General features: G+C 37.2%; 1 protein-coding gene across 2 annotated transcripts in view; it reads right to left on the bottom strand.

The window, feature by feature from the left end:
• Positions 1-15,279, bottom strand: part of AVL9 (AVL9 cell migration associated) — a 41,709-nt gene continuing 26,430 nt past the window's right edge. Inside the window, exons 9-17 of one of the 2 annotated variants that reach the window (XR_008437155.1) lie at positions 14,790-14,859; positions 13,669-14,216; positions 10,691-10,825; positions 9,683-9,902; positions 8,196-8,313; positions 7,410-7,463; positions 5,422-5,510; positions 4,375-4,582; positions 1-2,847 (exon numbers count right to left, since the gene is read on the bottom strand). Coding sequence is in view for 1 of the 2 variants with exons in the window: in XM_053977829.1 (XP_053833804.1) it covers positions 4,488-4,582; positions 5,422-5,510; positions 7,410-7,463; positions 8,196-8,313; positions 9,683-9,902; positions 10,691-10,825; positions 13,669-14,216; positions 14,790-14,859 (1,329 nt within the window). In the remaining variant the exon portion in view is untranslated. Of the gene's footprint in view, positions 2,848-2,966; positions 4,583-5,421; positions 5,511-7,409; positions 7,464-8,195; positions 8,314-9,682; positions 9,903-10,690; positions 10,826-13,668; positions 14,217-14,789; positions 14,860-15,279 lie in introns of those variants that run through there. The other variant, XM_053977829.1, reaches the window with a different exon arrangement.

The raw sequence follows: 15,279 nt of genomic DNA, 5'->3' as shown, positions 1-15,279 counted from the left end.
CAATTTTTCATACATCTTTAATCATAATACAATAATGTAGTGTTTCTCCCTTTAATAAATAATCTCCATGTTGCCCTTTTTAATGAAAACCAAATACCTGCAAGAAAGTGAAACTGCACTGCATAAAAAGCATGATGTAAATTCATCTTCCAGTGTATTTACACAACTACTTGCACACTGTTGGAAAAACCTTAACAAATTTTAGGCAATTTCAACCATTCTCTAGACATAACCTTTGTCTAATTCACATCTAAGCATTACTCAAGGCAGTCAGTTTCCTCCTTCTGGAAAACCCATTTACCAAATCGTTCTTAGACAGGTACAGTGACAGCTGCAGTAGAAGTTCTGAAGTTTTAAAACAGCTACCTATGGCAGAGAACTGGATGTGCAGCAATTAATTTACGGAACATCTTGATTTTGACCAGATGTCACAATCCACAAAAACTACAAGTTACTTTGAAGCTAAATCTATACCAAAATTTTAGTTGTACTTGAAATTCTTACTGATGTAAGAGAGGCCTGTGACCTCCTGAGGACTTCAATCAATCCACAAGAAGCAGCACCCCACAGGGAATAAAAAGTCACTCTAGAGGATCCTTTTGTCCTAAATTTGCAAAAAGCAGCATCCATAATCATTCTGAATGGAAGACAAATTTCAGAAATACTGCCAGTGAATTACAAGCAGCTACCAATATCAAAACCAGATGAGTGCAAGTGTCTTCTGGTGGAATTAATTTATTAAAATAATACAGCTTACTGAGCAGATGGAACTTGAAACAGTCTGGATGTATTTTATTTTTCAAGCAGCACAGGAAAAATCAAATACATTACTTGTATGTTCAATTATCAAGCAGTAGTTCCTATGTTTAAAAACTGCATTCACACCTTCACTTTTACAATTAAATACTGACACATTAGTTTCTCTGCTTAGTAATAATTTGTATGGAAATCAGAAGCTTGTTTAGCCAAAACATTGTATTTAATTACAAAGGTGCTTAAAACAGAAGTACAAAGTCAAACAAGTGCAATGTACCAGAACGATGACCTAAAAATTCTAATTAAATTGTGTCATTTGAGGAAACTGGTGTGAGATGTGTACAGGAATTAAGGTTATGACATGAAACTGACTGATGAAAGATGCTGAACACTTCAGTCAAATGAAATAGAAGGTCAGCAACACTTAAGTCTTATGGGGTTTGGGGACTTACATCTCATTTCTATGCTCAACAGGCAGTTCCTCAAATGCTGGCACATACAAAAAGCTGAGGTTGACGCCTGTGATGAGAGAAAGTTGAGAGGTGTGCTATTGTGTTACCTGTAAGTCAGTGTGTGCTGCATGCTGACAGCCAGAAATACCTTTGCAACATCAAATCACGACAGAGCTGTAACAATACCTTCACAGCTGACTGACTAGAGGCACTATCACCAATTCACTTAGGACCCATTGTTTCCCACAGTGCAGAAATAGATGTCAGGGCTCTTGAAATGGAAGTCGACTGCCTAAATCTTTCTGAATAATTAACAATGCCTGCACTGGAAATATTAAAGCAGAAGAGAGGAAAATAACTTGCATTTGCATTGGATTTAACTGAAGAGGTTACAAGCATTAAGTTAAGAAAACTACATGGGCTTAGATGAACCTCAGTGGCTGCATGCCTATCTACAGCCCAAAAGTAAGCTTAAGCAAATGTTGGAGAGGAAACGTAGATGTTAATGAAGACAACTAATTATGAAGATCACTTCATCTCTACCCACTCATTGAGTCTTAATCACTCTTTAAATCTGAGTTTAAATCTGAGTCAAACTTGCTAGCAGGGTGCCAGTTCTTAAAAAGACTGAAAAGTAACGTAAGTTTTTTATTCTGTCATTTGTAACAAAAGGAAAATACTCTTAATCACGTTGTATGTTTGGTTCCACAACAGAGACAGCTGGGACAGTGAGAAAAAGGCTGCAGAGAAAGATCTGTTGGGTCTTCTTGCCCATAAGAGAGAAATTGTGAAGTATCACAACAGAATCACTGCACAAAACAACAAGCAGCCGATGAGGGTGCCTCATTCTGTCTTTCTTCAGATTAATCCACCAGAAAACAAAACAAACAAACAAACAAAGATCAAATACCCCTAGGCCAGCGAGGGAATCTGTGGGAATAAGGGGAATGCAGAGAGCCAATAAATTGGTCATATAAATTTGAAGCTTTTGAGAACTCAGAGAAAACTCAGGTGAGGAGGTAACAAAGACAAGGATATTGAAAAGGGATCCTTGAAGGTCCTGCTTCTACAGCTTGTACATGTAAATACCAACCACTTGCCTGGCTTCTAGAACTCACCACTGTGAGCTCCTAAACCTAAATCTACCATGGTATGCCTTAAGTTCCTGGAGTCAGTTTTATAGGTGATTAAATCCTTTATGCACCTTTCTTCAGTCTTCATTAGAACATGGACTGTGACCACTTAAATCCCAGAGTGCAGATAATATGTTAGTCATTTCACAAAAGCAAGTGTTTATTTTCATATCTGCATGCTGATTCAGAAAGTTCTAGACACACCATGAATAAACAGCTCTTGTCTTAATTCACTGCATATAAAGTAATATCTAGTCTTTAAAAATATATAAATGTCTATTACAGAGTTGTGGAATGAAACAGAAAGAAGTTTGAGGAGAGATACAAAGACACACAGAGACTAGGAGCAATAGCTGCATTTTGATAGATACATCTTACTTGTGTGTCAGAAGCAATAAATTAGTAGAGCTTATGGGGCCTTTTTTGCCCTTGTTAAATCAAACTGTTCAAACTGGCTGTTTGAATAGTTGCCTTTATGTTTTCCACAGTCATTCTATTAGTCTGTCCTGGAAAAAAAATTAAAGAAGGCTTTAAATCAGATCCCATCTTTTCAAATCACTGAAGCAAAAAAACTGACAACCAAGTTGCTGGACAGTGACAAATGTGACTGTTAATAGAAAAGCGTGGCTTTTCTATTAACTTTACAAATGCATAGAAGGAATTAAAACATAATTTCCTAAAAACATTCAAGCCTTTTTGTTTATGTCTTCTGCAGCTGCTGCATTTTATTTGAGGAACAGGAAATACAACCATGACTACAAATCTTGGCCCCAGAAAAGAACATGGCAAAATGCTGACAGATACTGATGAGGCAATAAACTAAGAGCCTTTTGGTATAGAAAAGTTGGAACACTGGATAATGTAATGTAGAAATGTTACGAGCAACATGTGGGGATGTCAGAAGGCATCTAGAGGCACGCACATTGCAAGAAAAAAGGAAATAATCTCCCTTGGAATCAAGAAATGTAGGAAGTGCAATACGCTTGCATACAGAAACCACCACATGCATGTTACATAGGAAATACAGCATTATGCCACATCTTTTCAAATAAACTATTATATTTCTTCACACAAGGATACTAACTGAGCTGTTCTAATTACTCTCAATTCTAGTGTTACTTTCCTTATGAAAAAAGCAATTATCCAAACAGCACATTCCCTGAGTCAACACAGAAAATCTACATAGCTGATTTTCATTTGGAAGAGTCCTTGTAACTTTACTGGGGGGAAAAAAAATCCCACACAGAGTTTGCTACTGTGCTAGCTTTGGGCGGGTTTAGTACTTCATATTCATATGTATGCAACTACATTATGTTGTAATTACATCCTAATTTACAAAACTATCTATGATCCAATCCGAGTTTGGGAGAAATGCTTGGTAATTCTTTCTCTGAAGAGATATCTCCAACTGGAATTCCATTCGTGTCCCAGGGGAAAAATTCAGCCAAAACATACACAAAGGTATGAAGGCCTACTGCATAACATGAGAAAGACTACTGATTTTGCAACTGTTACACAGATTTGGAGACACAAAGAGAGCTAGAGATAGATTCATTCAAACAACTCTACATGGATACAAGGGACAGAGAAAAAAAAAAACTTTTGTCAGCCACAGTCTTACTCTGCACCTTGTTGATTTTAATTTGCAGGTAAAAGCATGAAAGTTCCACCCTTTAAGGGTTGCAGAGATTCTCCCAAATCCAACCTAAAAGAGGAATTATTATTTATATTCTGCTTATTTCTAACAAGAATTCACAAACATTTGGCTATCTGGATGGAAAAATAGAACTACTTTACATAAATATCTTCAACATCCAAGAAAATGTACAAATCTAAAGTCAAACACATTTGGCTTGCGACAAGCCCCATTTGCTAATGTCTTTACAGAGGCTCAGTTTTAAAGAGAAGTAGTTACTTTAAATAACCAATACACTGCAAATGCCATCCCATTGTATGGTGACACCGACCAATCTTCTGTACTTCTAGGGAAAGTGAATAATAACATTCCACATCTGCTTGCAAGCAACATATACCTTATTTTGGTCCTGGGTAGGTAATCTCCACTCCTACATTTTGGAGTGGTCTTTTTACAGCTCAAAGAAAGATTGCACCTGAAATAGTCAGCAGCATTCTGCCAAACCAGCATTTAGTCCCCAAGACTTTGGGTTGAGTGTGTGAAAGTGGAAAACCATGATGACATTGCTGATTTTGCACTCGTGAAGGCTCCTCCAACAGACTGACCTGCAACACAAAACAAAGATCAATATTTAAGTGTTATCTTTACTGAGTTGCTACAAAGAAATATTTTTAAAAAATTACTCAATAAGTTGTCCAATTTGGGATTTAAAATCTAATTCCAGAGTCTGTGCCAGAAAATATTTGAAGAACTCGAACATAGCAGCTCAGCAGAAATGGCCTACGGTGTCCTTTGCCTGAGAAGGCTTGGTAGACTTTGGGCTGAAAGACACTCCTGACCAGAGTGCACCACAGCAAAAAGATAAGACAGAATCCAACAGAATAAAAGAGAAAGTCAAACAATTTTTGGCACAGCTACTGCCAAACAACTATCAGACCCCTTAATCGATGAACTCCCATTAACTCACACTGCAAGATGATAATGTGATGATGCCCCTGTTCAAGTGCAACAATTGCTCTTCCAGAAAATTACAGACTGCTGTGAAATCCGCAGAAACTGACACAAGGACTTTTTCTGATCTCAACCAGCTTTGGACAGTTTCAGTCAAAGCGATATCAAAGTTGAGAATAACTCAATGCAGATGGTGGTCAAAGTATTTACCAGATTACATAGAATCTCTTACCTGAACATTTCTCTTCCCATATTCACCTCCAGGCCACACTGGAAAAGGGATGTACACTAATTTCTTTATCTAGCTGCTTCTCTTTCTGCTATTACACAATATATGGGGCCTCAATCAGCAGCTGTACCGTTTAAAATGTTGCTCTCATTTGTGCATGTTATAAAGCACACTTGGACTAAAACAAAATACAACTGAGAAATAGGATGCTTCTTCAAAAAAGATCCAGCATAGATGTCAACTGATTTTAAATAGATTTCTTACCTACAGCTTTTCCTGTTTGTACCACATTCCGGCTGGTAGAAACCATCACATTTCCAATCTTCTTTCCACGTTCACTGTTTTGCACTGAACTGAACAAGAAAGATATTGAAGACTGTTAGTTGACTGACTTATTACTACTCTCAGGTGTAAATAAAGTAGTTAAAGTATGTATAATTACACACAGATTTACACAGCATACATATATATATATTTCACATATATAGTCAAGCCCAACTCCTGCATTCATCTTATCCACAGAGATCAGTTAGGCAAGCTCCTCAGAGGATGAAAAGATGCTGCCAGCAGGACAGGAAATCAAAACACCCAATGGTTCATTCTTACACAGCACACTTTAAACCCTTCACACACTCCATCAGGTTGGAAAAGACCTTTGAGATCATGGAGTCCAACCCAGGACTGAACACCTGAACACCACCCTGCCAACCAGACCTGAGTGCCACATCCAGTCTTTCCTTAAACACCTCCAGGGACAGTGACTCCACCACCTCCCTAGGCAGCCCATTCCAATGCTCTATAAAATTTTCCTAAACATTTACCAAAATGCATTTATGATGAAAATTACAAAGTCATATTTTCAGTAGTTTTGGGAATTCTTAGCCCTAATACATAACCTTTAAATATAACAGCAAGTGTAACTGATCAGTCCTTTTTTTCTAGATAAAGCTTACTTTGTATCTTTGTCCAAGATTAAATTTTTGATCAAGGGCAGATTACACTCATGATTTTGTTTAAGAAATGCAAGAAAATGACAGACATGATCATCATTTGGAAAGAAAAGCACAAAAGCGATCAGTTCTATTGCACAAATGCAATCACTTGAAAATAAGCTCATTTAGTTTTAAATTGTAACTTTCAAGTCCATGTTTCAGGCTTTGCAAACCCATTAATGTGAAACTTAACAACACATCATGCCACATTCTTTTCCCATTTCCAAAATCTTCAGTGTAGATGGAAAAAGCAGAAAAAAAAAAATGAATACACCAAAACCAAGTCTAGGCTCAGTTTGCAAAGGCAAGTAATTTTGATGAGGATCTGGTATCAAAGTCCCACCTGCAGAATAAAGGCACTGTTGTAAAAATACTTATTATTAGAAGCACACTAAGAACTACTGGTCCTTTTACACTGATGTCACACTACCCAGAAGAGTTAGTAAGAGTTTTGTCCCCTTTCAAAAAAGGGGACAAAAACAAGCCAATGTTACAGATGCCTCCAGAGCTTTCAAAATAATACTTTGTAGAAAGATCATCCATTAATAAAAGAGAGAGAGACTGTTTTTTTAATGGTCAGCAGAGCTAAGTGAGAAAAAAATCCATTTTGCCTGGTGCATAAACCCCAGGCTGAATTCTGGCTACAGTTAGAGCACAACAGCTATGGAAAAAACAAGCACCACTGAGTTGTAGACTTGAATTTTAAAGGCAGCAGCTGAGATCAACTTAAAATTCAGCCGAGTCTGGTACAATAAGACTATGCAAAACTCATTTGAAATTTGTAAACTGAAGGAACTGAGTCACATGTCACTATGCATACAGTGAACTGAGTTTTAGAACAATGCTGTATTAAAAAACCAGCTAATGAGAAAGAAGAAGAAAAAAAAAAACAAAACATTTTCTCCTAATAATAAGACCAAAAGTCAAATCATGGATGGAAGTTTTATCAGCTTTAGCTGACAAATTAAAAGTAGATGTACAAAAGTCTTATATTAATTACAATGCAAAAAATCAAGGCTGTATTATGTGAAGTCCAACACAAAATAGCACAATTGCCTTTGTTTAAAAGTTATTATTTATTTCAGGCAATGTTTCATCTTTAGATGTGGTGCTGTTTTGCAACAGAACTTTTGAGTATAGTTTCATGAAGATGGGCAATTTGAATCCTTATCTTGTTGAGTTCATTACAGAAACAGTTATGCAGTTATTGAAATTTGACCACACTTCTAAAAAATACGGATCAAAGTACTATGTACTTACTGTGACAACCTTAATTTAACATCTGATACAGAGTACTGTCCCTGGAATGGATGGCTAGAAGAAGAGGGAAAAACCCAAAAAAACATTAGTTTTTTTTTTTCCATGATGAATATGTATCACACAATTACCAGCTGTATTCCCCTCTGTGACTTACCAAAAAAAAAAAGGAAGTTTAAAAAATACTGTGCACATGTACTACTCTATCACTTCACAGAAGCCTGGGTTCCAGTGACTATTCCATGACAGATTTCTTATGAGCTACCTGAAAGGTGCCTTCTATTTACAGATGAGATATTAACAACCTTTTCTCACTACGTAAAAAGCACCTCCTTCCAGCAGCACGTGGCAAATAGAAAACATCCCTTAAGCAGACCAAAAGAGCTTTGTAGCTCTAAGGAAAAACCTTTTTCACACTACAGCAACTGACAAAGTAAAAGCAAACAAAACTCCCTGCAGCAGAGTAATAACCCACACTAAACAGAACATACACACAGCCAACAGTGGTACCAAGCCTGGCATTGTCAAATCTTTCAGTGAAAATAAACACAGAACAGCCAGCTCCCCTCTATCTCACCAGTGACAACCATGGACACAGCTACTCCCTGCACACCTGGAAGCAATTAATAAAAAGCAGAACTATCTGAGGACAATTCCTGAGGAGTGACAAACTTTCTGTAGCTGGGGACAGCTGACAACTTGAACAAGTTTCACTTCTCCTGACTCTGGATGTTTTTCTTCATAAAACTACTGCCCAGAATTAGAATAAATACTACAAAGTTTCCTTACCTAGAATTTACCTCTGCAAGAGCTGGATGCTTGTTGCTATTCCATACTCTGTAGTTGTGGGTATTTTTCCAGGCTGTTACAAATCCTGTTCCAAAGTCTGACAAAATCTTTTCATTGTCTGATAAATTAAAATAAAGATAATTTAAAGAAATTCATTAGAGATTTAATAATTACAAGAAAATTTTTTTTCTTGTAAGAAAAAAATTCATTTTCCAGGCTCTTATCAAGTCCATAACAAGTAAAACTCCAGTACTAAAATCTGGGTACTTCAAAAATGCTTTATTTTTATTTTAAAGTGTCAAAAATATACAGTACCAGGACAAGATAGGGGAAAAAAGCTAAAAATTACTTTTCTTATTTTTAACTCATTTATAAAGCTCTAAGAGCTCAACTGGGAAAAAATAATCCAAATATATGTCTCTTGGCTTTTTCTCTGGGCAATGACAGGAAAGGGAAAAGAATGGCCACACAGCAACCAAGAACAAAAACAGAATTTGCACTGGTCTTGGTCAGATACATTGGGTTTTGCTGTACTGTTATTACTCATTCAAATCTAATAACTCCCAAACCCATTCCAAAACTGCAGTAGGAAATACTGTGGAATGAACTTATTGTAACAACCCCTTTAAAACACTGGAGAGTATAGGAAATAATTTAACAGCCAGCCAGTGAAGTAGTATGAGTTCCCAGAAAACCCTGATATTTCATATCAATCTGATAATCCTCTTAAAATATTAATTTTGTCAGATCAAGAACTTGGCATCTTCCAGACTTCAAAATGAGGTTCTCAATTCCATGTTTTCTCACATATACCACAAAACAAAATCTAAATTTAACTGGTGTGAATAGAGAAAAATCATTATGATAATAAAGTTAACAGGGTGAGTGCAGGGCAAACTAAGCATTTTCCACAAATAAAAAACACTGATTCTTTTATTTATATTCACACAAAAGGTTGGAACATAGAGAATTCCTTCTGAGGTAAAGCAAAAATTTTGAGCTCCAGGAAACAAAAGCTTATAAAGCCTGTAGATTACACTTTTTACATATGTGAATCCCTACTTAGGACCATGGCAAGAAGGGAAAGAGCTGGAACAGTCTAGCAAAACTTCCTGAAGACAGATGCTTAACTTCATGTCTCCTTGAATCCAAGTAGTTTCCCAAAATTAACTTCAGGTTGCAACACAGTTTAGAAGACACTCTGATTTGTAAGTCTCATCACATACAGGTTTCAGGTACTTCTACTTATGAGGAAAACTTAATTCAATCAAGGAAAAGAAGGCATTCTTATAAGAAAGTGTCTGCAAGACTGAATTAAGGATTAATAACAAGAAATAACAAGAATAGCCAAAGACAACTGGAAAAGCAGCCTAAAATGAAACTTCAGGCAGAGGGAGATCCACTGACAAGACCACACATTAGCAGCAACAGAGCAAATGCTTGACATGTCCACCCTCATCTCCGTCCCTAGACAAAGGATGTTCTACCTGGTTGCAGCACAGCAGCAAGCAGTGCATGAAGATAAGCACTGAACTGAGCCCTGATCCACTCATCTCCTCCTTCCCATCCAGTGCCATCAAGGAACACATCATCTCTGTTCTCAGTTACATGCTTCACCAAGTAATCTGAAAATCTTAGGTCAGCAGTTGTTGGGTTCAGGATCTTACGGAGTTCTGGATCGTGGATTTGCACATGAGCATCTTCTATCTGTTTGAAATAATTCCAAGGGTAAACATTCATCTAAATAAAACCGCTTATACAAACTTGCTACATATTGCTACCTAAATCTAAACCCTCATTCCCTCAAAATACCAAGAAGAAACAAATAGCCAAAGAAACAATGAACTAACTGTTCTCAGAAAGTCACATACTGCTCTGATTCATCCAGAATTCGATCATTTCCCTGGCACATGGTAAAAGATGCTTATTTGACAGGATTTGGCAGAAAGCTTTTCAGGGGAAACATGGTGCTCTTTGATTATCACCTCCATTTATTAAGGTGATTACCTATATGGAACCAGCTTAGGTTACCAGATGCTGATTATATAGTTGTGTCTATTTGCTAGAAGTGACACAGTGGGTGTTTTAGATAAGGTGTTTTTACCCTCTTGATTAAATTAGATGGAAATCAAGTCAGTACCTGCATCTGATTCTCATCTGCAAGCACTTATTTTTGAAGACCTCACTAAAAAGCCATGAAAAAAGCCATGATATGAAAAACTAAATTACATCACCAACACAAAAAAAGTTTAACAAGTGCCTTGCAAATTCAAATATCAGATACATATAAAAACATGGACAATAGTTTTGCACAGCCTATCTAATCCTGTCCTCTCAAGTCATAGAAATTTAACAAATTTCTGCAGCTGAGAATTTATTTCATATGGAAGGAACTCAAAATTCAGGCATGCATGTGAAACTGCAAAGCTACATTTAAAACAGAACCTCAGCTCCCCCCCCAAACTTCCCCCCAGCTCAAATGCAAAGATCCATACTTCCACAATTGCATCACTCAGGTGTTTCTGCTGACGGAAGAGGATATTGGTAGCTCCCGCAACAAAGCCGCGGACTGTCACATCCGACAGGAGATGATGCTGCTGCAGCGCCATGTACGGCAAACAAAGGTACCCCTGGAGCAACAGAGACATTCCGAGAAATAACATTGAAAAAAAGTGCCTGGATTCAGAGGTTTTCCTAATAAAAGCCAGCATATTTCACCCAGAATGAACCTTGGTTATTACAGTTTCAGCCACAATTATCTGTTGCTCTGCTAGATGACTTTTGTGAAGCGAAGCCACCAGATTCCACATGAATTAAATTTTTCAAGAGATCGTGTTGCCTTTCAGTCTTAGGATTGAAACTGAAATCCAAAGCAACAGACGAGAATTTAATGTGTTTGTAAGGCAATAGAATAAGCAGTATAAGAGCAACAATGAGCAACAAGAATGAGGCCTCACGTAAGTTCAGAGACAAGAAGCCAATGGAGACAAGGATTCATCTCTCCAGTTGTGTACATGATGTCTTTGGTCATTGTGAGGCACGTAATGCAGGAAAGCTACAGACAGCTATCCACATTTTGTGGGTGGGGACTTCCAGACACCAGAGATGGCAATCAATTTTTCATAAGCATATGCAAGCCTGCTTTAAGAAGAAGCAGGACAGAAGGTAACACACTGTGCTTTATAGCCACTTCAGGGTTGTAAATTAATCTAGTATCCTACACTCCAATTAAAAAAAAAAAAAACCCAAACCCCAAAACATTTGAAAAAAGGCTTTGAGTTAGTCATTGAGGGATTATTGAGAGGCACATGTAGGTAAATTTCTTTTTAAACACACGATCAACATACCCCTGACATCTAATTCCAGCTGTTCAACTGCATAAAGTCCAAAGCAAATTTATTCACTACGGCTAATGGCACATTGGACAGAAACAAAGAGCACACACACTTTATCACCCAGTATGTGGTAATTGGAAACATATGGAAGAAAGGAACATAACTACTCTCTTTTGTTGTATTAGACACACGGATGGCATTAGAGATGACAAACCCTTATCAGCTGAAAACAAACAGCCTGTGTCAAAGGAACAACAGTGCTTTGAAAGGAATCACAAACCCAAGATGGAAAGTTTTAAAAAAATACAGCTTAAGAAGCAGGAAAGGGAAGGTTTAATTACTGTATACTAAAGTAGCAAAGTCTGGGAAATCTTTCACTATTTAAAGTATCAAATGCCAGTTTACAAATGCACATTTGTAAGTACAACAACTTTTATTTTCATGAACATATTCCATTCTTTTTTAAAAGAGTGCAGATGAAATGACTATTAGACCTTACGGAACTGGTACTAAAGAAACAAGTACCACAAGCTATTTTCCCTTATGCTCAGGTGTACTTGGATAATGTATTATGCCACCTGGCAAAACCTCCTCCCATTCAAATTTGTTAGATTCATTAGTCTTTCCATGGCATGGCATAAAACAATCCTGTGTTAAGAGCATGAAATGAGATGTAAACTTTCCAGTAAGTGGTTAAAACTCTAACTTTGAATCAGATTTTTCTGCTAACTCAGACATGCAAAGCCTTTTCTGCTTTAATCACACAGCTGAACTCAAGTGAAAAGTGCTTTTGTGGAACAGAAGGTAAACACGTAGAAACTGTCAACTTCCTTAAAATTTTTTTCCATTTGACGAGCATAGCAGCAAACAAAAGTTTGCACTTGGAGGTCCCCTTATAAATTATTTCATCCTCGCTTTCCATCTAGTATTTTCAACGAACTAGACTAAATACAACTTACAGGCTATTGTTCACATTAGACAGATCATAAGGACAAACATCAAATGCAGATCTTTGTTGAAATAGCATTTCTAATGGTGACATGAGGCAATACAGGGCAATGACATTTGAGCTGCTGACTTGAGCCCACACAGTGTACTATTTCCATGAAAGCTACAGTGAGAAACTTAAAACACAAACATAAAATACAATATTCTGCAAGGAAATGCAAATGAACCCCTGCAAAGGAAGAATAAACACTTTGAATATCAGCATCTTGAGGAAATAAACCTGAATCTTCTATCTTCTACTATGGGCAAATGTTCATTTAAAAGTTTATTACATTAAAAACAAAAGAATGAAATGTACTAAATAACTTCTTTTATCGACAGCAGTATCTTTAAAAGGGATGCATTTTGCCTGTTTTTTTTTATGGGAAACTAGCCCTACTAACCAGCCCTACTTACCAGACCTATTGCTTGTTATCTGACTATGCCTATCAGAGTCCTTAGAGATTCTGAAATACCTGGAATTCAGTTAGGTATCAGTGCAAGCTTAAAATTCAGAAGCTCAGCATCATGCACAGAGGAAGAGACACAGACAATCAGAAAGAGTTACCACAGACAGGAGGGTGAAATTTCATCTTATATATTTTTATGTGTGTATATATGTATTTATACACACATATTAATACATATGTATTATATGTGTGTATAAATGTGTATTTATATACACATTTTGTGCATATATACACATATATATGCATTTAAAAATACATATATAGATATAAATCAAAAGAGGACTTTGCTGGTGTCAGCAAAGGTAAGAGCTTTCAGAATCTTTCTTTAGATTAAGATATCTAAAGGCTTCTGAAGTATTCTGAACTTGCCCTATATAGGTTAGATCACAAATTCCTCAGAGTAAAAGAAAACTGTAGTTTCTTCTACATACGATTTATTAACCACAGCGGGGCTGCTGGTTACCACCATGTAAAACTGCAAATAGTATTAAAGTAAAGGTATGAAAGTAGAATGCAAATATGCATGCAAGGCCTTTCCTCCTGCCTAGGAGAGACCATAATAACATGTTTTGAAGAACCCTACTGTCCACCTGGACTTCAGTAAGCAAAATTATTAGCCGCCTCTGAATTAAAAAAAAAATGCCTTTATGAGTTACCAGGTGCCACAAAGAACATGCTTACCTTTGTAAAAATAGCCAGTGGCATCCCATACTGGTCCTCCTCCAACCCAGACACCAGTCCTTGAACAAGCACCGTGTGCCCCGTGTTTGCCTGGGGCTGCACAGTGATGGGAAGGCCTTCGGAGCTCACGCCTTTGCTGCGAAGATTTCCTGCCTGTTCTGATGCTGGATTCTCACGTTCTCCTTCTTTCAAATTAGACTCCTCCAAAATGCTGGGATCCAGGGTCTCCCAGTCACTTTCTGAGGATGCTGGAGAAGCACGGGAAGGAACTTTCAAGCGCTGCACAGTACCATTGGAGGACTGAGCTCCATTGCAAGTCTTCTCAGCCTGGGAGAAAGGCACATTTGCTTTTTGACCTTCCAGTGAATTATTTCCTGCCATCTTCCTGTCTCCCTTTCCCATTCCTAAGTTTGCATTTGAAGCATCAGCAGCAGACACAGAAACATAGTCATCTAACCGTGGTGTATTTTCCTGCAAGCCAGCATCCTCGGATATGCTCTTTCTTGGTCTGTACTGTGAGCAGTCACTAAGACCATGTTCAATCATACCTGGAAAGTACAGCACACATTAATTTAAGTGACTTTTGTGGGGGAAAAAAAGTGCTTTTGTGTACATAGAGGAAATAATGTAATTTAAAACACTACTCTGGGGAGGGAGGGGTGTGTTAAATAACCCAAACCCTACATTTTCTCTCCTAAAGAATCTGCCCTAACATTTTGCTTTAAAAAGACTGGTTAGAAGCTAAAGATTAGCAAGGTTAGGGGTTATGTTGGTTTGTTTGTTTTTTAAGAGCATATGTGGAAGGAAAAGTTTATATTTTGGGGCTTTAAGGAACTCAACAGGAATGTGTTACTTATTCAGGGGTCCCATCTATGTTACCCACAGGAAATACAGAAAATCCAGTGGCTCCAATTAAGCACAAGAAATAATCCATAAAGTGCAAGTAGTAAGTGTTAGGAGATGTGTGCATAGTACACGGACATGCACAGAAGTCACCCATTTTTCAGGCAACATATCAACCTAACTTTATTAGCACATGAGTTGATTTCCAAGTGACAGCACAACCTGTCTCAGTTATCACCAGAAAACATATAAAAAGAAGTTCAAACTTCTTTTCTTACCAGGAAAGAGTGACAAGACAGTCATCAGAGCTCCCACCAATCTATTTACAGGAGAAATATAAAACAGCACCTGGTGGCAGGAGGGAGGGCAATGGGAGGAAGAGAGAACGCAAGAGAGGAAAGGGTAATTAGGGAGGAGAGAATGAGAAAAATAACATTATACTTATGCATGACAAATGACACATGCAAACTATTCAAGGCACTGCTTTTTATGTTATATTAGAAAGTCTGCTTACTAACAAAACTTCCTACAATAGTTCAAAGTAAATATTTAGATATGTCTACAGAATCCTTATATAATATTTGTAATATATGTTATATATATACATGTGTTTGTAACACACTTCTCAGTTATTCAGGTTTTTCTACTGTTTTTTAAGATTTTTTCCAAATTGATCCAGTTACTGAAGAACTGACAGAAAAAAGTTGTTTCTGGCATGCTGCATAAATTCTCGCTCATTTGTAGCAAGAATTCTCTGTTATAAATCAA

Source organism: Vidua macroura, chromosome 1 (assembly GCF_024509145.1).
Source record: "Vidua macroura isolate BioBank_ID:100142 chromosome 1, ASM2450914v1, whole genome shotgun sequence".
Taxonomy (NCBI): Eukaryota; Metazoa; Chordata; class Aves; order Passeriformes; family Viduidae; genus Vidua; species Vidua macroura.
Note: the sequence above shows the minus strand (reverse complement) of the source record. Positions and strands in the feature narration are given on the sequence as shown.